Source organism: Anopheles darlingi, chromosome 2 (assembly GCF_943734745.1).
Source record: "Anopheles darlingi chromosome 2, idAnoDarlMG_H_01, whole genome shotgun sequence".
Classification (NCBI taxonomy): Eukaryota; Metazoa; Arthropoda; class Insecta; order Diptera; family Culicidae; genus Anopheles; species Anopheles darlingi.
The window spans coordinates 66,554,609-66,581,056 of NC_064874.1; the positions used below are offsets into that span (position 1 = coordinate 66,554,609).

Below are 26,448 nucleotides of genomic sequence, written 5' to 3' on the forward strand. Positions count from 1 at the left end.
CAGAGGGTGCAGCAGCAGCAGCAGCAGCAGCAGCAATACCGTACTCACTACTACTCGCAACGGTGGTGCAGCGTAGGAACACGTGGTTTCGTGGTCCTGCTGCTGGTGCTGCTGCTGCTGGTGCGTGCGTAGGCGTACCGGGACCGGGATCATACTGCTCGTTCGTTTGCGGATGGTGTAGTACGTTGAACACTATATCCACTGCGTAGCGTAATACACACACACATGGCACACGGTACACTACCTACGTTTCACCTGCGCCACCGACCTCCCCAAATGACCTTGTGGCACTGAATTATCCTTGCGAAACGCCACGCGAGGGCGCGCTTGCTCCCTCCCCCCACCCCCCTTCTCCCTTCCCTTCTTTGTGTCTGTGTGAGCGTGTACTGGAGAAGATTTGGCGATTTCTTTTTTTTTTTTGGTGCAAATTCTTGGCCTCACCGTTACCCAACAATGCACGATGCCTCGATGGAGCACGAATTACTGGGAAGTCACAATTTTCGGAGGACAAGCTGATGGTTGTGGGGTGTATAGTCAAGAGTTCACCGATGACTGCAGCGATTACGAGAGCTACTGCACGATACTAGCACGGAAAGCGTTCTACTATGGTCTAAGCTAAGTATGTCGATGACTGGACTGCATTGTTACGTCTTTCACAATCGCGGTATCGCTGAATTCTCGATTCAGTTTTCACTATCAGCTACACAGCTACCAGAGCTGTACTTTGGACAGTTGCAAGCCGTTGCTGTTGTAATCGCATGCCACACCACACCAGCGCAGCGGTAGTATGCAGCATCTGCTGCACAATGCTCGCTCGCAAACAGCACCAGCACCATCCTCACTCACTCACTTTCTATCTCTCTCCTTCTCTCTTTCTCTCTCTCTCTCTCTCTCTCTCTCTCTTCTTTTGATGGTTTTCCTTCGAAGCACCAGGACCGAACTACTGGCTGCTTGTACTACTCCTATAGTAGCGGGCACATCTGCCTGTACTACTCGATTGTAGCTAGGGTATTGTAGCCACCAATACAACGGCACAATCCAGTAGGCTACTGCATCGTAGCAGCCTACTCCTGGCTACTGGATGCTGGATGCTGACCGCTTTTTGTGCATTACAGCGGCCATTAGCGCGACACCGACGCTGTCGCAGGTCACATGCTTCAAGGCCAGCAGTCTCGGTGCTTTGGCGAACGCACTTTAATCGGTTGGCCCCAACGGTTTGGGGGTGGCGGAGGGAATATATCTTCCCGCCTTCCTACCACCAGCCTTCAACTACCGTTCACTCGTCCTGTGCGGTCCGTGGTTCTGGAGAGTGGAGACGATCTACGGGAGGAGGGTCCCTCCCCCGGAGGAAGTGGAGGTGTAAGGTAGTCCGTCGCGTAAAGACTCTCTCTACCTCTTGCTCTCTCACTCTCACTCTCTTTCTCTTTCTAACCGCCAGTCGTCCTACGCCGTCTTGTACGCATGCACACGCGTCTCGTGTACCCGAAGGCAGGGCGTCCGACACCGACACTCACTTTGCGTCCATCCGGTCTAATCAGGTTAGCATAATCACCACCAGCACCACCATCACTCTCGTCGCACAAAGCCACTCGCGTTGTTTCATAATGCTTGGAGGGAGCCGCTCGCTTTTTTTGCGTAGAACGTTTTGCCTCGAGGCATTCATCTTACATCCTCCAGCAGAACCACAACGACCGCGCACATTCTTGGCTGTGGGTACTACATCCCCCCACACACACACACACAAACACACAATCCTCGTTGCTGCAGGATAGGCAGCATATAGGGCACATTTGTAACATTTTTGTTTGTGTTCCCGCCCCCGGAAGTCACAAAACGGATCTGAATGCTTTTGCTCCGACTACTAGTGTATGGCGGATTAACTCGAATGCTTGACACGAAGAGTCCTCTCGTCCCAGTGTTGTACATTTCCTCGGATCACCATGGGGGCCCGTTGGGTTGCGGGTGCGTTATTCAGCGTCACCGCGATTAATCCCCAAATTTCCTTTTATTGCCGATGCCGATGCACATTCGGGAACGCTGGAATGGGCGCCCATTTTGAACTCAACTCACGATCCACCATTAAAACAGAGCACCGTCTGTCCTCGCCGTTACCAATTCGGGGCTCCGGAAACAACCAGGCTACTACGACTGGTCGACCGAAAGAGCGCTTTTTTCGGTAAATCCACCACCACCTCGAGACCTCGAACCTCACGACGCACGACGCAAGAATCGTACCTACGCTACACGGACACACTGGGCACGTTACTACCGGGACGATGGGCGAAACGCGCGTATTCCGCGCGTGTTCCCTTCGATTCTTCCTTCACTCCGACGTTGGCTCGTCGCTCCGTACGCTTGGTTCCCTTTCTTTCTGGGTACCTCTCTAAACCACCACCACGTTTCCTCCTGTCGGCACCCCCCTTTTCCACCTGGAAGATTCTTGAGAATCGGCCGACAACCTCCCCACTCCCCGTTGCACCGTCGTCATTGTCATCGTCGTTGTCGTCGACTCTGAGCGAACGAGTGAGTGAGTGAGCGAGCACTTGTGGGGTGCGCAGGCGCCACCACCGCGAAGAGAAGCCTTCAACACGCACACACACACACACACACTCTACCTCCCTTCCAGGTGGATCCTTCGTCTCGTCCTTCCGCCCCAAAAGCGCTCACCGTTTTGGGAGGAAAAAAGAAAGGAAAAAAAGAAGGAGCCTCCTTTCTAGTCGCTCGAAGCGGGCGCGAACAACCGAACCCCACCCACTGGTGACGAATGGCGCAATGCCTGCCCCTACGGCCACGGCTTCACGCACAGTAGCTTTTCGATTCGCTACCCAATCGCTATCCGCTAACACAACGGTCGGTGCTGATTTGTACCGTCGATTTTTGGGTGTTCCAGAGATCCGAAGGAAACTGGTTTCGGGAGCGATTTTCACTGGCACTGACACGAAACCGTGCGCGTCCACCACTAGCGGCTGCTTGACTCGCGCTGTCACGGTATTGCTTTCGCCGCGCCACTCTTTCGAAGATTCTCACCGTCCCTAGCTAAGGATGGGTATCCTTGTTTGACACTAATCGATCGATAAATGGTTTCGAAAAGCGCGTCCTTACGGGCGCCTCCATCAGTATGATTTGAGTGCACGTGTCAGTTGATAATGTTTTCTGTTTAGTTCAATGTTTAGTACAATGCCGTTGATGTACCTTTCCAGATTTTAATGTTGGCTCTTAAATATCGGTTTTTAATTAAATTAAAAAACAATCGAGTTTAATTGGAAGTAGCTATTACTGATATGGATCTTGCTGATCTTGCATTTTTTGTTGGCCAAGGTTTATCCTGGACATTGTGAGGAAAATTAGTGAATTGTGAGGAATTTTTCATATTTTACAACAGAAAAGAGGTATCTTAAGGTAAATGAGAGAATCCCTTAAATAATAACTACAAAATAGACACATTTTATAGCGTAGGCATAAACTTACAGCCTCACTCCAGCCACAGCATGCAAGGATTTAATATTTGATTTTTACTACTCAATTGGTAATTTTTAATTACCTATCGTTGAACAATATGCAAACTTGGCATGAAATTTAGGATAAATCATTTCTAATTAACACTATTTTATCGCATTTTTTAGGAGCTAGTTATCGAAAAAGCCGTTTTTTAAGATTATTTTTTGTTGGTAGTTATGTCGATAATAGTCAAGTACCATTTGATCTTGATTATTGATTATAATGGAGGTGGCGATGAAAATGTTAGTCAGTTTAGGTAGAAAGTTAGATTTTGAAGTCGGTGCTTAGGCATGGTTCACCTTGAATTTGGAAGGAATTGTTCCGTTAGACAATTTGTATTAGGACTTATTTCAGGATAAGTCTTACCAGCTGAGCGAAGAAACACCTGCCCTAATCCATGGACTTAACAACTGTGCAGAGCCTACTTGAGAACAACCAAATAAACTATGTATGAAAAAATCTATTGTTTCAGCTTCATTTATTTTAACACTAGATTTAGCAGAGAACGAACGCAGTACCGTACGATCGTTACAGATATAGCGACGCCGCAAACACAATGTCACGCTTCAGTAATCGAATGGCTTCGGAGAACTTGTTCTCCAGGTCCGTGTTGCCAATCGTCTTGGAGGCTTGCACCATCTGCCGCAACAGTTCCTCGAGCCTGCGCATACACCGAATAATCGAACCCTCAAAAATGTCGGTCATTTTACAAAGATCCGCAAAAGAAGCGCCCTTGCACCAGGCCAGCACTACATCCATCAGGAACGGTTTAAACGATTCGACGTAACGCTCCTCGTCCAGCTCCACCTTACACTCATTTGAAACCTTCGCTATCCGACGTGCCAGATCCTGCATCTGGCGCAGTGGCCCCGACAGTTCCTCTGCCGACGATGGCACCTCGTTGCTTTTCTCATCGCACACAAAGCAGCTGAGCAGGGCACAGGATTGGGCCGGTCCGAGATCGGTGAACGTACCATTGAACACCATCTCCGTGATGAGCAGCTCGTCGGCGCAGCTCAGCTCGCAAGCGACCCGCCCCTTGAACTCGATCACATCCGCGGCCGTACAGTAGCCTAACCGTCGTAACACCCGCTTCCTATGCTTCAGCTCGCTCATATGCAGCAAGCTGCGTGCTTCGCGCAGCGCGCTCTTCTCATTCTTCAGATCTTTCTCCAGTTCCAGCTTTTCCATGTACTTGCTGTACAGACGGGTCAATTCGGGTGCTTCGTGCAGCGGATGGGCAAAGAGACGCTTTTCGAACTTATCAATCATATCCACTATACCCTGGAAATCTTTCTCTTTGATGTGCATATCATCGATCGGATTCAGTAGCGGTGGTCCCGATGGAAAGCGCTTCTTCACTTCCTCGATCGTCTTTAGCACCGATCGGCGGTTATCGGCTGGCCGTAAATCGTTCGGACAGTACACGCGCAACGAGCTGACGCGCGTCACGAGCTTGTGCAGAACGGGAACAACCTCTACCGAGCCTCGCTTGCCCGGTGGGCACGGTTTTGGAATACCTTCGCGCTCGAACCCGTCGGCCACGTGCAGCAGCACATCGATCACCACCTTCTGCTCCGTTTTCAGTGGATTTTGCTTGCTGTTGGCGTTTTCCTTCTTAAAGTTCACGATAATGCCCCACTCGAACTCGCCGACATCGGACTCGATCTTGATCATGCGCCCCGGTTGCAGGAACGGCACCAGATACACCGGCCGCGTAATGTACTCCCGGAACTGTTTCCCAAGCGTATCGAGCTGCTCCCGGATGTGATGGTAAGACGTAATCGATTGCTCCTCCTTGATGTAGATCGATTTCAGCTTCTGCTGCTTCTCCTGCACCCGTTTGTAGATATCGGGGATCGAGGATTGGTTTTGGAACTGAAAGAACGATCGTTCGAGCATATACTCCGGGTTGATCTCTTCGACACGCAGCAGATTCAGGACCATGTTGTACGTCAGATGGAATGCCGAATTGATGGGATCCGCTTTACCCTGTACGATCTCCTTCCCGACCGCCGGCGATACTGCTTCGTCGATCATCAGTATAACGATACCCTTGTCGTCAAGTCCTCGACGACCGGCACGGCCCGACATCTGAATGTACTCGCCCGACGTTACCCATCGGAAGTCCTTACCGTCGAACTTCCGCGGACTCGTAAACAGTACCGTACGGGCCGGCATGTTCAAGCCCATGGCGAACGTTTCCGTGGCGAACAGTGCCTTGAGGAGACCCTCGCCAAACAGGATCTCGATGGTTTCCTTCAAAATCGGCAACAGTCCACCGTGATGGATACCGATGCCACGCCGCAGCAACGGCAACACATTCTCGACCTGCGGCAACTGACGGTCCTCCTCTGTCAGTACGTCCATCGCGTTATTGAACACCTCATCGACCAGCTTCTTCTCGACGGTGGAATTGAAGTCAAGCTTCGCCATCTGCATCGCGTACACTTCGCAATCCTTCTTGCTGAACGAGAAGATAATCACCGGAGCAAAGTTACGCTCCATGATCATCTTCACGATCTTGAAGATGTTGGTTTCGCCCGAACTCGACGTAGCTTTAAGGCCTCCTTTACGGCCCTTCTGATCGCCTTTGGCTGCCTCACCTGCGCTCTGCAGCACGTTCATGGCGGTGTTGAAGTTATCCTCCTTAAACTGACCCTTCTCGTCCACCACCAGATGGATTCCGTCGCCGCCGACTGGGAAGAGGTAGTGTTGCAGCGGCGTTGGCCGATAGTCCGTGTACACCACGTGGCACGGTTGCTTGTGCAGGTGACACACCCATTCGGCGAACTGCCGGGCATTTGGGATGGTGGCCGACAGGAAAACGTAGTGCACGTTGTCTGGCAACAGGATCAACGTTTCTTCCCAAACCACGCCTCGCTCCTTGTCGCGCATGTAGTGAATCTCGTCAAAGATAACCCAGCCGACCTCACGCATAATCTCCGAGCCACGGTACAGCATGTTCCGCAGAATCTCCGTCGTCATGATCAAACAGGAGGCGGTCGGATTGATCGTCACATCGCCCGTCACCAGCCCCACATCTTTGAACTCCTCGTGGAACTCGCGATACTTTTGATTCGATAGCGCCTTGATCGGGGTCGTATAGATGACGCGCTGTTTGTCCGCGAGCGACTTGGCGATCGCGTACTCCGCTACCACCGTCTTACCGGCGGAAGTATGCGCCGACACGAGCACCGACTGGTTGTTTTCGATGCACAATATTGCCTCGCGCTGGAACGGATCCAGCACGAACGGGTACTCCTTGGCCGGAGGGCCCGTGGCAGCCGTCAACGGTACGTAGTCTTGATCCGGGTAGACGGCCACCTCGTGTGTGCACGCATCCGGCGACTGTATCGTGTGCACCCTGATGCGACTCTCGATATTGTCCAAGCTGGGGAGCAAGAAGATGAGGATAAACAGAGGCCATCCATCGGATTCGTGGGTCACAGAGACCACGCGGGTACTTACTTGATTTCATCCAACAGCGATTCTACCTTAATCTTTTTCGCCAAAACTTCAGCATCGTCTATCGCATCCGCCTCCGTCGGTAGTTCTCGCTTTGTGGCAGTACTCGCTCTGGAAAACCAAAAGGCCGTTTTAGAATCTGCACCGGAAGCCGTTGTTCCTGGGCCGGTGCGAATCTTACTTGCTGGTGCTACCGCTTTCGGCCTCGTCGTCGTCAATCACCACCACCGGTTGCTGCTCTGGCTTGCTTTCCTCGCACAAAATCGGCCCTTCGGCCACATCGTCATCGTCGTTCCCTTCCTTAAACACGTTAAACAGATCGTCCACGCTTTCCATCGCGTCGTGGAATTAAACTTTATTCAGGTTACTTCAATGATGGAGCCGCGTTTTTTGTGGTTTCGTGGATTTAAGCGCAGTTTTCCACTTTATCGGCCTACTTTTCCAACGGGAACGACGGCGGGAGTTGCAAAAGACTTGAATTCACCCTTAGCACCTTTATCTTTATCACTAAATTAACGAAAAAGGGTTAAAAAAGATAGATAATTCCCTTTTTTTACAGCGAACACGAGTTTCTAACCTCAAAACCAAAACAATGCTACAGTGCCGCGCAGAACATTATCCGCTCTTTATTTTGCTTTTTTACCAAAAATTATGTCTTTTTATGAAACTCTTATACGACTCAAGCATGGATCGCCGGGAAAGAGAGCAGGATAGCAAAAGAGACATCCGCGCTTATACTGAAATTCTAACGACTAATTTACGAATAGATACTTACGTGTAATACCAGCTGGAACACTAGTCCAGAATTGAATATACACCCAACCCCTTGCCGCCGGCCCACCCATCCCCTCCCATACACAATAAATAAAAGACAAACGTGATTTGTGTTGTAATGACTATCGCAACTCCTAGCGCACCTCGGGAGTTGGTTTGCGTTTGAATTTCTTTTTTGAAATCATCTTTTACGTTAATTATCCTTTATTTTAGCTGTAAAGCAACGTGCGCTCGTTGCTTAACTGTTACGGTGCTCTTCTCCATTCGCCACCTCTTCATTCTCTTTTCTTCCTTCAGTTGGATTATTTTTTCGCTTTTCTTTTCCATTCATTTGATTTTGTTGTAGCTCAAGCTGCCACACGCCGCAAAGTTTCGTTTCATTTTTTTGTTTTTTGGTTTGACTGTTTTCCCACACCGCGTCGTGATTAGTTTCGTTTTTTTTTTTACTAATCAATAATATTTTTTTCGCTTGATCGACCTTTTGCCAATAATGTGTGGTTTTCTTCTTTAGCTTCTTTTTTCATTTGTTTTTTTGCACTTCTTAAACTTTGTGATCTTTTTCCCATTCATCATTTGGTACTTCTATTGTTATTTTCTGTTGTTCTTCGTTCTTCGTGTCAAACCACGTGGCCACGCATTGAGTTTTACATCGCTACAAATTCGACTTACGTGCTAGTACAATCTTGTATACGTATAGTTTAACCAGTTATTGACCACTCCCTTTCTCCCGCTATACTTTTGCCTGCACATTCTCCCTCGTTTCTCCACCATCCCCTAGCTGTTCTGCTTGCAGGCATCTTGATAACATAATTTCTAGTGTCGGCAAATCGTTGCTTCACTCACATTATCCTGACCTCACATTATCTGACTGGCTGGTGTGCACACTAACTTCCCCGTTATCATCGAACACGTGTACAAAAGCAGTACGTCGTATGGTGGTGATGTTTTTGGGGTGGACTGAAAACACACAAACAACAATCCATATTGAAGAGATAGGAAGAATGAACGCTCGCTAGTCGTGCATGACCATGCCCCTAGGGATATATCTTCCAATTGCTTAATAGATCGTCACTTGTTTGCCGTTCACCATAGAGCGCTTTTGGTGTACGAGAAGTGATGGTGATAGTGTGTTAGGTGTTGGCCTGTTGGCACAGGGCTTCGAAGTGCCAGGACGACGAAGTGGCCCCTGTTTACAAAAATGGACCTACTGCATACACCACATCGATTCTATCTAACTACACGCGCGCTCCCTTTCACATTGACACACATATATGATGGCTTCAGAATCGAAATTGGTTTTGCGTATAGTAACTCCGTTTATCTACCGCAACCAACTGAATGAATGAACGCTCTTTATCAAACATACCTAACAAAGTACGGAACACTTGGTCCGTAGTTTTATCTTCAATGAATGTTACTATTGGCCCACCACGGCAAAATCGAGAAGCGAATCGCGGGGTCGATGCGAACCAAACCAAGTTTATGGACTCTCAAGGACTCCCAAGGATGGAGAGATGGTAAGAGAAGCAATTGGTTAAGACTTTTAGATTAAAACACATAAGCAACTCCTAACAACTAGAGCTAACTATCTAAAACACGAGTTTTCTGTTGTACCAGGGGGATTATTAAAAAAAAGGAAAGCAAACGAAAACGACAAAAAAAACTGCTTCAACGACGCCAGGAACGCTCCGGTTCCATGTCATCCTCTTCCTCTTCCTCCTCCACCAGTGGCATCTCGGCCATGAGATCGTCCGCCTCAAGCAGTGTTTCAATCGACGAGGAGTTCAGCTCATTCGGCCGGTAGGTCGGCGACTGCCCGGCGTCACAACCCGTCCCCGACATCCGTTCCACCATGTTCGACTCGTTGCCGATCTTCGTCACGTGCATCATGTCCGTCTCCTCTGTCTGTTGATCTGCTGCTGCGGCCGCCGCCTTCTCCTCTTGACCTACCAATGGATTACCGTCCTTACCGTGCTGTTCCGTGTCGGTGCCTGGCAAGCCCACTGCTTCACCACCACTGATCGCCGGTCCACCTGTCGTACCGCCACCTCCTGCGTTCGGGTTGATTGAAGATACCGCTGGTGGCACTGCCACCGTGGCCCATACGATCGTCAGAGTTTGATCCTTGAAGAGTTTACCGCGCGCGAGTGCCTTCTCCGCTACCTGCCGGGTGCTGTAGCTGATCGTCAACGATGGCACCGATTGGTCGAGCTGGTGCTTGGTGATCTCTCCGAAATGCTTGAAGTGCCCGAGCAGCGCATCGGCATCGTCCGCGACGAATCCAGTAACCGTCATCGTTGTCGGGCGCCGATCTACGCTGGTCGAACCGGGAGGAACAAAGCGACCGCCAGCACCCTTCCGAGCACCGTACTGGTGATGTTGCACCGGTTTATGGCTGATGGGAGCAATAGCTCCGGCTACAGGACCACCACCACTACCAGCCACGGCCGTTCGCTGTTCTTGGGCGATCATTTCTAGCTCCGCATCGAGCAGCTCCTTCTCATGCTGTTCCTTCGTCTTGTGTTTACCACCCGCCAGACCAGTTTGACCACCACCAACACCACCCGGTCCACCGGCACCACCGGGGCCACCAGCCTTCATCAGCCGTGCTGCCAGCCTCTGCTGCTCCTGCTCGATCTCCTTCTGCAGCGCGTTGATCTTTGTCTGCAGTTCGTTCAGGGAGGCCTTTAGCTGCGGTCGCTTGGGATCACCGGCCTCTGACGTGACCATCATGTCCAGCAGCTTACGCTGCTCCTTCAGATACGCTTCCAGCAGATCGTACTTCCGCTTGTGGATGCCCTGATTCAGCTGCTCCTGCTTCTTGCGCAACATCTCATTCGCAGCCCGGTTCAGCTTGTTGTTGTTCGCTGGCATAAACTTGCCCGCCACGCCGCCATGTTTTCCTGCCATTGCCTGCCCACCGGCTGCCACAGATGGGGCCACATTTTCATTGCCATTTGTTGCCGTTGTTGTAGCAGCACCGCCGCCATTAGCGCCCTGCGAATCACCGCCTGCGGACTTCGTATCGCTTCCGGCAGCCACCCCGCCTTTTGCCGCACCTGCGTTTAGTGCCGATTGTGTGTTACCGCCACCGCTGGCCGCACCGGACGGGTTCAGGTTATTGTTGATGCTGTACTGGTTCGGGTACGAGCGTCGCAGCGAGTGTTCGGTCTTGGCGGACGGCGTAATGGCCGGCTGGTCGCCTGACGCGGCCGTCGCCGTGTGCCAGAACACTTTGATGAAACGATTGTTCAACACGGCTTCGGTACTCCGATACGCCACGTTTGCTTCGGCATGGGTCGAGAAGGTGACGATGGCCGCCTCGGGATCACCGTCGTACCGAATCTGGATGTTAATGATCTTGCCGAACTTGGAGAAGTGATCGTTTAGGTGCGCGATTTCGTTCAGCCCGCGCGGTATCTTGCGCAGCTCCAGCGAACAGTTCATCTGCGGGTTCATCATCATCGGCCCTGGACCGTGGCCAGACACGCGCGGCCCCAAACGATTGTTCATCGACATCTTCCGCTTCAGCGGTCCATCGGCAATCGCGACCGCATCCTCTGGCTCGAAGCGTCGGCCAGCATGCTGCGCCGAAACGTCGCCTCCCTTGCTGGCATCCACCACTGGCACAGAAATCAATTCACGTTGCAGCGGCGTAGCACCGATCGGATTACCAGCAAACCCACCGCCAGCCCCTGGGAATGGAGCTACTCCGCGGAAGTTTACTCCCATGCCACCCGGCCCGACGACTCCACGCGGTCCAAATCCAATACCACCGCCAATCGCGATGGCATTGCCCAGTCGCTGTCCTATGTTGGGCCGTCCTCCTACGTGGCCAGGTGGTGGAGGTGGCACGTTCGACATTTTGTTCCACAAGGCCGGTGCGTCCGGGTTGTACTCAGGCACCGTAGTGCGCATCTGTGCCATCAGGGCCGGATTGGTGATGCCATCCAGAACGAGCGGATCGACACCGTGATCCCAGGGACAGGTTTCACCGCGTATGCAGTACCCTTTCTCGTCGAAGTCCCTGCACCGTTGACGTTTCGCGAGTGGTGCCCCCGTGACTACACCTCCTGCCGCCTCGATAACACTGGCCGGAACAACAGGATTGAGCGGAATATCGAGCAGCCCCACGCTAGGTGGAGGCACTGGCCCGACAGATCCCACGCCTACCAAACCAGGAACAAGAGGTACAACCGTAGGCATCACAGTTGCTGCTGCTGCTGCTGCTGCTGCTGCTGCTGCTGCTGCGGCTGCTCCTGCACTAGCAATACCGACTCCGGCAGCTGCCGCCGCGTTGCTAGCCGCACCCGTAGCACTACCGGCCGAAATCGTCGTCGTGGCTCCAGTGCTTCGTTCGGAAATTGTTCCAGACGCACGGTTCGGTGTCATCGATCGTGCCATTTTTCGCCGATCGGCGTTCGGTGACGTTGAACGGCTGCGCGAATGCGAGCGAATCCTCTGGGCTCGAGTGCTGGAGTTGCTAGCGCTCGCTCCCATGTGGCCACTGGCGCCTCCACCCATGGAACTGTTATTACCGGCGTTGCTTCCTGCGTTACTAGCACTGGTGCCGTTACCACCACTATTACTGTTGCCGTTGCCACTGCCTGGACCAGTTGCCGTACGACGGTCGTACGAATTGGCACCGTGGCCAGCTTTTCGATCGTAGCGCCGGAACGATTCACCACTCCCACGGACCGGAGACTTGTTGCGATAAGACGAGCGACCCGACTTTTCACGACCCTCACCGCCACGCGTCCTCTCGCGAGACCGCGATCGTCTTGCGTCTCGAGACCGTTCGAAGGAACGCGATCGCGACCGGGATCGGCTACGGGAACGATTCTGCATCCGACGGCTGCGACGACTAGTACTGCTTTCTTTGCCCTATTATCGAGCACGAGCACCGGTTCAATGGAAAGGGAATGGGAAAAAACGGAAACATCATTAGTTTAAAAAAGTTCTACGTCCAAACGACACAACAAGGGAATCCCTAGTGATCATCGATGACTAAAAACAAAGAACGGACCAATTGCAGCAGGCCTGCTCGTTCGCACGAAGGCGACGTGAGCTACTTCGCCTCTGTCTGAAAACTGAACGGCCTGCTCATCTACATATCAACCGCTGTTGCTACTTCAAAATCAACACATCATCCGAGAGGCTAGCGGTGACGCCATACTGGATGAGTACCTTAGCTGCATACTCGCATTAACAGGCAATTGACCGTGTGTAGTAAATTGCCTCCCCGCCACCACCACAACAGATTTGGATGGAACAGGTTGAGACAAGTTGCAGCTTGTGATCCGATCGACGCAACCGAACGACTCCAATCGCGCTGAGCATCGTGCACACACACTGGTGACTAATGATGCACGCGAAGGAGGTCGTTTCATATGTTGTTGTTGTTGGTTGCCAGCGCCTACTGGCCGTCGGTTGGTCCGATCGTGGCTCAAAATAGCGCGCGACCGAGCGCCGTTCGCCCTAGAGTTGGTAGTACACCCGCCCGAGAGGGCGCGTATGTGCGTGAACAAACATAATCGGATGGAATGTATTCGTCCATCAACACCCATCCGGACCGAGCACATTCCATTATCTCCATCCACGGGACTAGTTAAATATACAGGAGATAGACTGGAGTTGTTTTGTCAGCCATCAACGAACTCTTCGTTGCGCTAGAGAAGATGATGCTCCTATGGCTGGGCGACAGGAAACCAACGATTTTGGCCACCGCCGAGGCCAGTGTGGGGCCTTTTCATTTGACTTCTAATAATATTTATAGGCGCACAACGCGCGAGAAAGACCGCGCCGTGAGGGGGTGTTTGGGGTGGCCGATAAATTTAGATGCGATATTCACTAGCGCGCCCCATCCGAAGCGGGTGTGGAAACACCCTGCACTGCGGTGCGTTGGTATGATCAACGGACTGTTCTACCGATCCCGTGTTTGTGTGTGAAGAAAGATAGGAAGGAAGGAAGGAAGGAAGAAGAACGGTGTACTTACATGATCCTCTTTGCTGGAGCCTTTGATGGGCGAATGCTGGGAGGGTTTGTGGCTGACACTGGTACTGCTGGTACTACTGCTGCTTACCGACTGCTGGCTGTGGCTGGCAACAGAGGAAGAGGAGTTGTTGGCGTTGCTACTCGAGCCACCCCCGGAAGAAGCTGCATCCCTTCCATTGCCACCCGCCGCCGAAGAACTGTGATGGTGGTGGTAATGGTGATGATGATCCTTTCCCTGATCCGACGATCGCTCCGACTGCGCAATGGACGAGGAGGCGGATGAGGAAGCACTGGCTCCGGCACTCTCTTTGGACTGCAGCCGCGAGCTGCTGTCCTGCAGCGGAGGCGTAAATTCCCGTTTCCCCCTGCTCCGGGAACTGCTGCTCACGTGCTCGTCCGTCACGCTGGCCGAGGCGCTCGTCGTCGTCGTCGTCGATGAGGCCAACGCTGCAGCGGAGGTACCGTTGGTGGCGGGAAGGACGGGTGCCGGAGGCGCCGCTTTTAGGTATTCTTCGCTTTTGATTACCTTAAACAGCTGCTCCAGGAAGGGTTGCGTTTCCTCGGACAGGAACACGTCCAGCTGCTCCTTCATCGACACGATCAGGTCCTTCTCCGGTTTGTCCTTCTTCAGCAGCGCCAGCACGTAGCGGGCCAACGCCGCCGGATCCGCATCGCACAGCGGTTCCAGCACCTCCGTCAGCCATACCTTCAGCGCATCGGTGTTATTGATGTACATGACCCCTCCGTTCGGCGGATTTTGATTCGGTCGCGCTGTTGATGACGTAGGCTGCTGTGTTGTGATTTCTGATCGAGCGGGCTTTTGCTCAAGGGCTACTACTCCACCACGATTTCGGTCGGTTGTGTAATGCGTGCGCCCAAACACTTCTCGGCGACCTTTCTCTTCTCCCGTGTCTTTTTGCGTGTTGCTCGAGGGGGCGCTAGCAACGACACACGACAAACTCACCACCCGAACACACCACTCTACCGCCGTGGCAGACCTTTGCTCGCAGGGCCACACTCACACGACTCACGAGACTTTCGAGGAATAAATTCCACCTTTTTCGCTTCGATTACAAACGAAACGCACTTCACTGGGGATTTTCTTCGATCTGAAAAGCAAAGAAAAGCTGATTAGCTCACAAACAACGGCGACACGCGTTCAGGCAAAGCAAATCCACTAATCAATAAGCACAGCTGCGGAGTCCACACACACACGCGCCCTGTCCTTTTGCCCATATATGTACACACTGCTGCCTTATGTGGTAGTGGATTTTCCTTGCCTTTCAGGCCTGTTTTCAGCATCCGATTTTCGCACAATTTCTCGACCTGCGAGTCTCGCAAATTCGATTTCTTTTGCTTCGCACATAAAGGGAAACTTACCCGCAATGAATAACTTAGAATTATCTAGCTTTACTGCCTCTAAATGCCGCAAATCTCTCGCACTTTGCTTCTTCCAAGCGTCGACCGTGTCTTTCACTTTGAGCTTTCGAGAAAAACGACCCCGGTAGCATAATACACCACTACACTGCCACAACTGAAACAGAAGGGGAAAATCCCAGGAAACCACAATCCACGCATTCTTCGACCCGAATTTGAAGAATTTTGGGGCAAACATTTTTTTCGGTAAAAAACCAAAACATACACCTCAACCGATTCAAATAATTTTGGCGGTTATCCATTTCAAAATTTTGCCGTTAGAAAACCGATAGAATGAGCCGGACACAGAAATACATGTGGAAAGTGGAGGAGGGGTGGGGAGGGAGCGAGTACATACCTAGTACATCGCTTGTACCTCCCCCCGTCCCTTTCAGATAGATAAAAAGATGATTTAGACATAATAATTGTCCCAAAAACATACACACCTTTTCAGTTAAATATCTTTGAAAAATACATTATAAACGTTAACTAGTGCTATTACGGAAGAGGGGAGGGAGTGGCCATTACATTTTCAATGTCAAAAGATAATATTTGGGTAGTTTTTCGCACCATAAATTGATTTAATTTCATGTTTAAGGTTCTTGTTCATTCTATTGGTTATTTAACGGCCAAATTTTGAAATGTTCGGCCCCCAAATGTATGCAATTAGAATCGGTAAGCCTACCGAATCGGTTGAGGTGTATATATTGGTTTTTTACCTTTTTTCTAAGTAAAAGCATGGATATTGAGGGTCCCGTTTGGCTTGGCTGTCTTGGTCTCTTTTTGAAATAATCTCTACAAATTCTCCACACCACCTATTACTGTCTCCCTTTTTCCTTAGACAATTGTACGTCTTGTCTCCCTCGCTCCGACCCACCCGACCACTCACTATGGGGATAATGAGAATTTTCTCACAACTTTAACTTACCTTGCGGACTGTAGTCAACACGCACTTTATCGCAATCACTTTGTACCTATTCTTGTTAACTTTTCTAACACTTTGCTACACTTGCACTGCACCGTCTGCGAAACGCGTGCTTCCCGGGACGTTCGAAAAATTTCGACTGCCGCGATCGGGACTTTGCCGAATTCTGACCGGGGTTGCTCCGTCTCGTTTTTCTGTTCCCTTCTCTTGCGTGTTGCCGTTCGAATCGCCCCTCGACTCTTGCGCCCTTGCCACCCCTCGTAATCGAAACCCACAAGCTCGCGTTAGTTTTCGTTCGCCCTTCTTCTCTTCCCATTCCGTCCTTCCCCCTCCGCAGCCGCGTCCCACAAGCTTGCGCGCGAAACCTCCTCCTGCTCGGGGTTTCTTCTGCTCTTACCCCGCTGCTTACGAGCGGTTCCATAGTGAACGTCGCATTTGCCCCTTCCTCGACCCCGTCGCAGGCCGCGGGGGTTTCGTTTTCAACCTCCTCAGCCTTCCTCTCGCTGCGTCGCAGGCGGAGGGGTCTACTCATTGCTACTGGGCGGCTTCCTAAGGGCTTCCACGTTTGCTCACTATGGAATCGAAGATTGTCGTTCACTTTCCTTCCTTCTCAGTATGGCGGTGAGCGAGCTCACCAAATTTTTCCATAGTGAGTGATAGAAAAACTCTTCTCATGGTCATATGGGTCATGGTCATATGGGTAGCCCAGCTTTTCCTGTCACAGAAAAAGGAAAATCCCGCCAACGACGAGCCGCTTCTTTCCACCGACCGTGCGATCAAGGAGCAAGATCCTGTAAAAAACGACTGAACATCTTGCCGAGGGGGCGTTCGGCATTTTCATTACGGCACTATCACCACGGAACCGGAGCACAAAATGGGAGAACCAAACAACAGCGAGCCGCTTAAATTTGCCGGTGAAATGCTGCAGAAGCACGATCTGGTAGACGCTACGACGCCCGGTCTGCTCGAGGTAAGGACGGTTGAACGTGGACGAACTCTTCCAGGACACTCCTGCAGCTGCAAATGATCCGGGAAGCTGCAGCGAACGATGCGGTGATTGTTTACGATCGCGCACATAACCTCACTCCGTTCTGAGCTCATCGACGCGCTGTTATCCTTTTTTTTATAGGTAACGGGCGTTTCGCAAATCGGCGCTCCCACGTCGAGCGGATGGGGGGAGTACGACTACCAGCATCTTTCCGGGCTCTCGATGGGCCTGAAAGATCTGAACCAGCTGTCCACCGTCAATAAAGTGCCGATACCGCCTGAGATTATGGAGCACTTTAACCGTGAGTAGAACCAGCGACAACCGCGTCTTCATATGTGTAAGGATCCAATCGATTCACCTCCAAATTTTGCTCCCTCCTTAGACGTAAAGTGCCACTGCATGATGGGATTGTTTCCGGAGATAGGCCGAGCCTGGCTAACGATCGATACCGACATCTACGTGAGTACTTGTACCCGTTGGCTAACGTTTACTTGGATGAATCAGATTAAGGGAGGACAAGCTTTAACTCCACCTTGCTATTTGCTTTTAGATCTGGACGTACGAGAATGCACGTGATGTAGCCTACTTTGACGGACTTTCGCAGCTTATCATCAGCGTAGGCCTAGTGACACCGCGACCCGGTGTTTTCATCGCGGACGTTAAGTATCTGCTCGTTCTGACTACACCGACGGAAATCATCATCCTGGGTGTCATGTTTAACGAAATCAAAACCGGTACACCGATCCGGACCATTGGTTCACCGATGGCATCTGCGCCGACGGCAGGCGAAGAGATGCAGCTCATGAACAATCCAATCTTTGTGCTGAGCACCGACAGTGTGGCCATGATGTGTGTGCGTGGAACGGCCGATGGGCGCATCTTTCTCGGTGGACGCGATGGCTGTCTGTACGAGGTGTGCTACCAAGCGGAATCGAACTGGTTCGGCAAACGGGCCCGCAAGGTGAACCACTCGCAGGGCCTGATCTCGCATCTAGTACCAGGCATTTTCAAAATATTCTCCGATACGGACTCGGTGCAGACGATAGTAGTGGACGACTCGCGACACCTGTTGTACGTGCTCATGACGAAGGGCACGATCGAGGCGTGGGACATTGGTGCGGATCCGACTGGTGGAACGGCACGCCGTCTAGCACGCCTTTCGTTTCGCGATATCACGGCCGCTGCTTCGACGATCCCGAATTCGACGGAGGGTCCCAACTTTCCGGCCATCACCGATATCTGTCCGCTAACGGCATCAGATTCAAGCAGCCTACATCTGGTCGCCGTTACAGAGAGTGGTTCTCGGCTTTACTTCTCAACGATCCCCCTTCATCACCAAGCCTCCATCGTTCGGTATCGGCAGGAACAGCAGCTACAGCAACAGCTGCAACAGCAAGCACTGATGCAGCAGCAACAGCTGCTGCAACAACAACCTGGTATACCACAACAGACATCATTCATCGATGGCCACGATATGGCAGCAACGACACCGCAAGGCTTGTATCTGCTACACATACGTCTTGCGCCCAACGGTGCTGCGTTCCTTAACCGACCGAAATCAGTTCATTTGGCGCACTCCACCGAGGGTGGTTCTATGCTGCTGATCGGTACGGTACAGCCGGATCAGGACGACCTATGGGCGCTCAGCTCGGAGCACTTTCAATCGCAGCCCAACCTGGTCGAATCCGCCACTTATTTGCCGCTCGACGGTCAGGTGCTAGCAGTGGCAGATGTTCGACAAAAGGATCGCGTCTCGATTGAGACCCCACTGCGAAAGGTACGAAACCAGCGCAAGGTAGCCCTGCTAACCAGCCAAGGCGTACACGTTGTCTCGGTGCTCCGATCGGTGGACTTGCTGCAACAGCTTCTACTCGCCTGCCATGGACCACACAACGAAGCGATTAGGGCTTATTTTCAGATGCAAACGGAGGTAGAAGCGTGCGCTACGGCGGTACTGTTGGCCTGTCTAGAATCCTTCCGCGGAACGACTGAGGTGGGTGAATGGGCCGCTCAAGCATTTGTACTGTACGGTGGGGAACCGTACTTTGAACAACCCGGATTAGGAGCCGCCCAATATCAACGATCACTACCTCAGTTCGGATCTCCCAGTCCTACTGGCTACGGTGGAGGAGCAGGAATGGAACCTATAGGCACTCCACAAGCAGGCGGTTACGGTGGGGGACGCGTGTTCATGTCCACACCGTACACCAGCGCTCCCCTACCACGCGGAACGCTGAATTATCCCCAACAACAGCAGCAACAACAACAGCAACAACAACAGCAACAGCAAGGCCAACAACATTCTTTCTCTTCGGTGTACCCCGGTAACAACCCGGTAGCGACAACGCCGATGAATCTGGGTTACAGTGGCAACAATAATAACAATAACACAGTAAACAACAACATTTCGATGACCGACCGTTTGTCCGGCATACGCTACTCGGCCAAGCATGCTGGGCTCTATCTGCACGTGTCTCGTGTGTTGCGTTCCGTTTGGCGTCGACAGTGCACCGATGAGCGATTGCATTCGAGTATCTCGCAGGTCGATTGTGCCGTGCTGCTCGAGGATCTGTACGCCATCCGGAGCTTTTTCGAGGTTGTCGTAACGGGTCCAACTAGCCTGGTAGGATTCGTGGGCCGAAGCCATACGAAGACGACGACCCTTCAGCATGGCTCATCCCTACAAGGGCAAGCGAGCCAAGGGTTAACGAATGCTAACCTTCTTTTGCAATCACCGCTAAGTAGTGCAACCTCGGGTGAGCGATATGGTACTAGTGGACTGATTTTACCGCAACCGTACGGAGCTACGACAGCGGGAAACGTTACGCAGCAAAGTGCCGGAACGCTAGAAGATGCCCTAGCCGAGGAACGAAAATCGTTGGATGCCTTGTCGCGGTTAATAAGTAAGTAGTTATCTTTGTAGGGTTCAGTCCTGAGATTCAGGAACGAACAAGGAAAGAAAAATCCATTGATATTAAGCAACCAATTGATTATTTTTATTCTTATTTGCAGAGCAAGCCTGTGAGGTGATCGGTCTGTGGAAGGTGATCTGTGAACATCAGTGCCATCTGCTGCTTAGCAAGCTCTCGAAGGAGCAGCAGAGTGAGCTTCAGGGTAACACCTTCGGTGATCTGATCGTACACCGGACCGATCTCTGTGGACTGTTGATCGTGACGCTTATCAATTCGTATCTTGCGGACAACGCCAGCATCGGATCGATCTCGTCGAAGCTACGTGAAGTCTGTCCTATTTTGTACCGCCACGAAGATGCCGTTTCACACAAGGCCACGGAGATCCTGTTGCTCACGCGCGGCTGCAATGACCGCGAGCGTAAGGAGGAACGACTCCGAACGGCGCTGCAGCTGTGCAAGACCGCAGCTCCTAATTTGCCACTCGCTGCTCTTTGCCAGCAGTTTTCGGCGGCCGGTTTCTACAGCGGAGTGATCGAGCTGTGCACGGTGTGCGCCTCAAAGGTGGATCCGAATGAAGCCGGTCTGCATTTCTATCGCCAGAGCGGAGAGCCGTTCGACAGTCAGGAAGGCTTTCTGGCCTATCAAAACCGCATGAATTGCTACAAAGAGGTGCAGATCATGCTAGACCAAGTGTACGAATCAAGCAGTACCGGTGGTGGTAGTGGTCAACAGTCGGCTTCGATGGGAACCGGAGCAACCGACAATGCCTATCCACTGCCGATGGATGCGGATGGTGAGCAGACGACCAGCGGCCAAAATCAGGCTGTACGTTCCATCATCTCTCAAGCGCTGCAGAGCTCAGATCAGCTGCTACACATTGCCATCTACGAGTGGTTGCTGTCGAGGAACTTGCACTCGGAGCTGCTCGACATCACGGAACCCTCGCTCGGTGTATTCCTCGGTCGATCAATGGCACGGACACCGGACAATCTACTGCTAGCCGATTTGCTGTGGAAGTATCACGAGCGTAATGGGCAGCATGCGGCGGCTGCGCAGATACTGGACAAGCTGGCCGAATCGTCCCAGGGTGACGGGAGCATCCGGTTATCGAAGCGCATCGAGTACTTGGCCCGTGCCGTAATGTGTATGCGCAGCGAATCCGCCGGCTTCTCGGCACACAATGGTGTGCTGCTGAAGGAGCTCGAGGATAAGCTCGAAGTGGCGCAAATACAGCGACAAGTCAGCGATGCACTCCGGTTAGCCTACCCGTCGACGACGGCGATGACGAGCAGAACCGCGAGTGATTCGGCAAGCGAAGCCCCACAGCACTACGCACGCGACGCACTAGATCAGCTCGAATCGACGCTCTACAATCTAACCCAGCTGTACGCCGATTTTGCCGAACCGTACGAACTGTGGGAGTGTAAGTTGACCATTCTGAACTGCTCGCATCACAATGATCCGCTGCTGATCGAATCCGTATGGACGCACATTCTCGATCGTGAGCTCGAGGCAAGGGGAGAAGGTGCAGCTGAGCGGTGCCGACGCATGCTGGCAAAGGTGAAAAGTCTGGCCCTCGAGTACGACAGCTCCGGTCACTGCTTCCCGTTGGCTTTCATTGTACGCGAGCTTGAGGTGCGCTGCTTCCGGTTGAAGCTGTACAACTCGCCGGTTCCGGAGGCATTGATCGATATGAACCTAGACATCGAGGAGTTGCTCAACATTTACTCACGGTAAGGCGGTTCTCTCCTTACTGTATGAGTGCTTGAACGTGCGCTACTAAACATTCCCGTCTGTCTCGTCTTTCCCATAGGCTCGTATCGATGAATGAACGTATCTGGGTGACAGAGGAGGACGAGCTGTACCTCATCCGGTCGACCGCTCGGTTACTCGCACTGATCGTCGCCCAGCCGAAGCTAGTGCCGGCGAAGGATCGCCGGAAGGTGTTGGCCAAGTCGCAGGACCTCATCTCCGCTGCACTCAACATCCTCTACACGAAACCGGACACGCAGGCGCTGATTGATCTGTTGCGCGACACACAATCGAAGCTGCAGCACGTGGTTTGACCCGCGGGTTAACGGTGGCCCTTCTTCTGCCTGCAGCTCTCCTTGGACGTACCGTACGCTACCTAACACCTGAGAGCATCCTCCGTCATTTCGCGAGGGGTTTTTGTTTTTTTTCTAGTAATTTGTTTGAAACGAAAGTGTAAATGTTACTCTCCATTACAATACTACTGCCACAAGCCACAGTCAGGATGGAAAACCCTGTCAGTGCACTATTAGCCCTTCTATTATGATCCGGTAGACCGGAAATCGATCAAGATGGACAAAGCGTAGATCATAGTAAAAGAAATGAGGCGAAGAGGAATGATAAGATGATAAGAGAATAAAGTGAATAAATTCGATAATCGTGCTTTCTGTTCCCGATCCACTTACTTTCTCATGTTTTCGTTCTCTTTTCGGTTCCGTTTGATCAGTTAGAACGTTTAGTATTATTTGGATTGTTTCGTGTATTTTCCCTTGTTCTATGTGGCTCACTAGAGCATTTTACCAGAAGCGTTTCCGAATTTTGCCCCTCTACCACTTCTTCTCGTCGTTCTCGGTCGCGCATGTGTGTCTGCCAATGTGGCGCCGGTCGTTTTTCGGTTACCTTCATTTAGAAGAAAGTTGACTGTTGCTACCGGAAGTAACTTGCGCCTAAGATGCCTTCTCTAAATAAGCTCGGCGTTGATCTACGCTGCCAAGAGTGTTGAAGAAATGAAAAGTTTTAACAAAAAAAAATTGGCAAGGACTTGCTGCTTCGACTAATGACAATAAGAAGGGCTTCTGTACAGACTGCGAACAAACGATCGTATCGTGTCAAATTTAGTATTATAAACACTGGGTAGTGCAAAAAGGTAGGAGTGTTTTTGGAGTGTCGTTCTCCCTGCCTCTCACCCTAAGTTTTGCCTGTATGTAATTTGCCTCATTCGAATTCCGTTGGATTGCGATACATGCCAATTTGGCTCGCAACAATGTGTATTATTGGAGCTGCTTCATCGTATTTCGCCAAACAAAGCGATAAAAATAAAGCAATCGCAAAATCGGAACAGATTGAAACGGTAAGTTTTTGGCTATTATTGGCCTGTATATGCTTGCAACACTAACACCTACCTGCTTCTCTAATCTCTCGAAAAATGATTACTACTCGCTCTATTGTCCTATTTACAAGGGTCCGATAAATTGAATTCCCAACATACGAACTGGTACCACGGTATTCATCGCACAATCGAGCTATTGAACCTATTGGGTAGTTGATCCACCTCATCGTGCTGAGCCGGGACCGTGGAACGCTTTGACGACGAAAAATCCGACAATCGTGGCCGCCGCAATGCCGAGGCCAGCCTTCCACCAGAGCAGTGGATCACTCGACACAAGCCCGAACTGTTTCAAGTGGCTGCAATGAATAGTCGGACGATTTAATTAGTGATATGTAAGAGAAGATAGTGAGGAAAAACACACAGCACACGCTTATTGATCAAGCATTCATCATATGAACATACCAAGCAGATATGTTAAAGCAAAACTATAGTTTTTAGCTGCATGCTTAGGGTCTATGTTAAAGTCTAAATTTATCCGAGCTGACGGTGCAAGCGTGCATGCAAATGGTCGTAGGTAGACTGTGCTTGAGAATGTAATGGAAATATACATGATGGTGGTCAAATTGTTCTTCAAAAGCATATTAGGTTAATGGCTCACTTAATTTGAAAATAAAAACAGTAGCTAATCCCGCATTGGTTAGTTCCTTCAAGTTAGTTGACTAAGTTGAAAACTAATAATAACCATGAATACTATATAGTGGGCTTTTTTTTGATACGGTTTAATAGACTACATAAACAGTCCCTGATAGAAAATAATGCATGCCAGAACCCATCATATACGACCAAACTTACGTTGTTTCCCATAGCTGTACCAATCTATGTTTATAAAACAGAATCCACGCCGCTTGGAATCGTCTGAGAGGGACGAACGAGGATGGGGTGGTAGGTAGAAGAAATATCAATTAGAAAGGAGAGTAAAAGTAAGTGAAAAATAATCCATCAGTATGCTATTGTGGGATCTTTTGAAGGTTTTCTATACAAGTTTGTGGTACTACCCCTTCCTTCATTGCCATAAAATCAAAATTTTAAATCAATTTCGTATTTTGGAACCATATGATACTTGACTTTCCAAGTAATTATTAACTACAGCAAATAAAAGCATTAAAATGGACTGCTTAATAATTAAAATGTCTAGATTCGAGAAAACGACCATGTAAATGGGCACTATAGATAAAGAAAAACCAATCACTTTATCGATTGATCGACTTGACGTTTGGCAAACTTGCAGCGATTTAAGCAAGTATTACAATCTCTGCCTAGGTAACATGATATCCCTGTAGGTTTAAAATCGCCCTAGGGTACCGCAAGAGAAGGAATGGGTTCCAATCCACCTCTCTGCGACGATGGCCGCATCTTGAAAAGTGTTCTGGCAGAATCTGTCGTATCCCAAGACCCACCTAGCCCACAATACTCACGGAAAGGCGGCCATCGTTGCCAGCTTGGTATAAACGTCCTTCTTGTTGTGCTTTACGCTGAAGAACTGCGGTTGTAGCAGTTTGTACTTGTGGCAAAAGTCGGGTGGCTGCAGCAGATACTCCTGTCGTGCCTCTTCCCGGTCAGCCTTGGTGCCAACGATCAGTACGGGAATTTTGCTCTCGGCAAAGTATTTAATGTATATCCGTGCGATGTACTCGAACGACTTAGGATTACCGATGTCGTAAACGAGGCAGGCCACATCGCAGTTCACTTCGCCCGGCTGCAACGGATCGAGTACTAACCGCGCATCCACATCTCGCAGCACCAGATACTTTTCTTGGCCGTACACTTGCACCGTATTGATTGCATATCGATTGCTATGGCGAATGTCACGATCGGTTAACCGCTTCATGTCCTGCGCCAAGAACGCCCGACAGAAGGTCGTTTTGGCGGCATCCTTTGGACCAATCACGTGGCACATGTACACCGAGCGGCTGTTTTGCTTTCGCGCCAGATCGATGCGCCGTTCGCGGGTGATGTGAATGGCGGCCAGCTGCGACTCATTCTCGTGCACATTGAAGCCAAGGTACGCGAGATATTCGAGTGTTTTGTTCACATCCACCAGCGTCATCAGGCTCCAGCGGCACAACCATCCGTGTAACGTTGGCCAACCGTTCTCATTCGTCGGAATCGTGCGTCGGATGTCGGTGGAAAACGGAGGCGAGGGACAGGCGCTGAACAGCTTTTGGAACTCTTCGGGTGACAACGCACCGTCTCCGTCACGATCGGATCGTTCGAAAATGGAGATCAAAAACTGTTGTCCGCGGTGCGATAGTTCCGTACTGCTGCCGGGAGGAATTTTTACGGGCGGGTGCAGATACTCGTCGCTGATTTCCAGGTTCTCATTGTATCCGAATCGTCGCAGGACGGCCCATGTCGTCTCGTTACGTCCTCGCTGTATAAACAGACAGTGCAGGAAAAGGAATCCACTCAGCGTGACCGAATCGTTGCGAATCCCGTCGGGAGTATTCTTCATCAGCACCGCCTTCACCTCGTCCAGCACCTGCGGCTGGAGAGGGGCATTGAAGCACCGGCGCTGGAAGTGATTAAGCTCGTAATCATTCAGCAACCCATCGCCATCAATGTCGCACACCTTGAAGATCCGCACCAGCGCCTTTTTGCACTGTTCCGTTAGCTGCAAAACAAAGCGAATCCGATAATCCTCACCTTGACCTACCCTTCGGTGTACGGTACAAACTTACATCCTGATCTTCCATGATATACAGAGGAGCCGTTGGGTGTAGCACTGCCTTCTGAGCATAGTAGAACATCTCGGAAATGTTGTGCAGCGTTTTGGCGGAACATTCAACGCAGCTTTCGACCTCCGGATAGTCCTCCATAATTGACAGTACATGCTACGAGGGATTAAGACAAACGTTCGATTAAGCACCAGGAAACAACGCCAGCCGGTAAGGCCGTAGCAAACTCACATCGATTGTTGAGAAATCGACAAGATCGATTTTGTTGCCAACGAGTACGACCGGTTTTCGCTCCGTTTCCGAGCATTTTTGCACCATCGGAAGCCACCGTTCCGTGATGCCATCCAACGTCTCCTCACACTCCACCGAGTAGACGATGCAGACGACGTGCGCCTTACGAATTTCCTCTGCCAACGTTTCATCCGTTTGTTCGGCGGCTAAAACAAGAAGAACAAAATCCAATTTACGATAAGTCGATGGGGTCTCGTGTATCCCGCATACTGATGCTCACCGGAATAGTCAACAATGTTGGTGGGCACCTGCTCCGGTGTCACATCGGCCGGGATGGTAATCTCTTCCGCCTTTGCCGGTACGTCTTCCGGGAACTCTTCGCTGACCAGCGACAGGATGAGGGACGTTTTGCCAACACCCTGATCCCC

The 26,448-nt window shown here is 51.1% G+C and overlaps 5 protein-coding genes across 9 annotated transcripts in view; 1 reads left to right on the forward strand and 4 right to left on the reverse strand.

Annotated features, from left to right (window-relative positions):
- LOC125952630 (voltage-dependent calcium channel subunit alpha-2/delta-4) overlaps positions 1-2,970 on the reverse strand; it is a 55,492-nt gene extending 52,522 nt beyond the window's left edge. For 3 of the 5 annotated variants that reach the window (XM_049682226.1, XM_049682225.1, XM_049682222.1), the window contains exon 1: positions 2,869-2,970. The gene's annotated coding sequence lies outside the window, so the exon portion shown is untranslated. Of the gene's footprint in view, positions 1-447; positions 509-1,393; positions 1,496-2,868 lie in introns of those variants that run through there. The other 2 variants (XM_049682224.1, XM_049682223.1) reach the window with 2 other exon arrangements.
- Positions 2,971-3,685: 715 nt separating this feature from the next.
- Positions 3,686-7,508, reverse strand: LOC125952634 (exosome RNA helicase MTR4). The gene is made up of 3 exons (XM_049682229.1): positions 7,148-7,508; positions 6,970-7,077; positions 3,686-6,892 (listed from the first exon to the last, which is right to left on the reverse strand). The coding sequence occupies exons 1-3, from the start codon at positions 7,300-7,302 to the stop codon at positions 4,027-4,029; spliced, it is 3,129 nt and encodes a 1,042-aa protein (XP_049538186.1). The 5' UTR covers positions 7,303-7,508; the 3' UTR covers positions 3,686-4,026.
- Positions 7,509-8,100: 592 nt separating this feature from the next.
- On the reverse strand, positions 8,101-15,234 carry LOC125952629 (zinc finger protein swm). The gene is made up of 3 exons (XM_049682221.1): positions 15,115-15,234; positions 13,736-14,843; positions 8,101-12,624 (listed from the first exon to the last, which is right to left on the reverse strand). Exons 2-3 carry the CDS (start codon positions 14,468-14,470, stop codon positions 9,409-9,411), a joined length of 3,951 nt encoding a protein of 1,316 aa, XP_049538178.1. The 5' UTR covers positions 14,471-14,843; positions 15,115-15,234; the 3' UTR covers positions 8,101-9,408.
- A 1,581-nt stretch (positions 15,235-16,815) lies between these two features.
- On the forward strand, positions 16,816-22,409 carry LOC125952628 (nuclear pore complex protein Nup154). Its single transcript, XM_049682220.1, has 6 exons — positions 16,816-17,045; positions 17,205-17,364; positions 17,446-17,522; positions 17,614-19,966; positions 20,076-21,708; positions 21,789-22,409. The coding sequence occupies exons 1-6, from the start codon at positions 16,950-16,952 to the stop codon at positions 22,039-22,041; spliced, it is 4,572 nt and encodes a 1,523-aa protein (XP_049538177.1). The 5' UTR covers positions 16,816-16,949; the 3' UTR covers positions 22,042-22,409.
- A 44-nt stretch (positions 22,410-22,453) lies between these two features.
- LOC125952639 (mitochondrial Rho GTPase) overlaps positions 22,454-26,448 on the reverse strand; it is a 4,806-nt gene continuing 811 nt past the window's right edge. The window contains exons 1-6 of the mRNA XM_049682242.1: positions 26,301-26,448; positions 26,021-26,226; positions 25,793-25,945; positions 24,530-25,725; positions 23,907-23,969; positions 22,454-23,410 (exon numbers count right to left, since the gene is read on the reverse strand). The exon at positions 26,301-26,448 is cut by the window's right edge and continues 811 nt beyond it. Of these exons, the coding sequence (XP_049538199.1) occupies positions 23,278-23,410; positions 23,907-23,969; positions 24,530-25,725; positions 25,793-25,945; positions 26,021-26,226; positions 26,301-26,448 (1,899 nt within the window). The 3' untranslated portion in view covers positions 22,454-23,277. The remainder of the gene's footprint in view (positions 23,411-23,906; positions 23,970-24,529; positions 25,726-25,792; positions 25,946-26,020; positions 26,227-26,300) is intronic.

Coding starts and splice junctions, on each gene's coding strand:
- LOC125952634 (XM_049682229.1), bottom strand. CDS start 7,302: ATGGAAAGCGTGGACGATCTGTTTAACGTGTTTAAGGAAGGGAACGAC. Junction 7,078..7,147: donor GAAAGCGGTAGCACCAGCAA/GTAAGATTCGCA, acceptor TTGGTTTTCCAG/AGCGAGTACTGCCACAAAGC. Junction 6,893..6,969: donor TCGCTGTTGGATGAAATCAA/GTAAGTACCCGC, acceptor CTTGCTCCCCAG/CTTGGACAATATCGAGAGTC.
- LOC125952629 (XM_049682221.1), bottom strand. CDS start 14,470: ATGTACATCAATAACACCGATGCGCTGAAGGTATGGCTGACGGAGGTG. Junction 12,625..13,735: donor GCTCCAGCAAAGAGGATCAT/GTAAGTACACCG, acceptor GCTCGATAATAG/GGCAAAGAAAGCAGTACTAG.
- LOC125952628 (XM_049682220.1), top strand. CDS start 16,950: ATGGGAGAACCAAACAACAGCGAGCCGCTTAAATTTGCCGGTGAAATG. Junction 17,365..17,445: donor GATTATGGAGCACTTTAACC/GTGAGTAGAACC, acceptor CTCCCTCCTTAG/ACGTAAAGTGCCACTGCATG. Junction 21,709..21,788: donor TTGCTCAACATTTACTCACG/GTAAGGCGGTTC, acceptor TCTTTCCCATAG/GCTCGTATCGATGAATGAAC.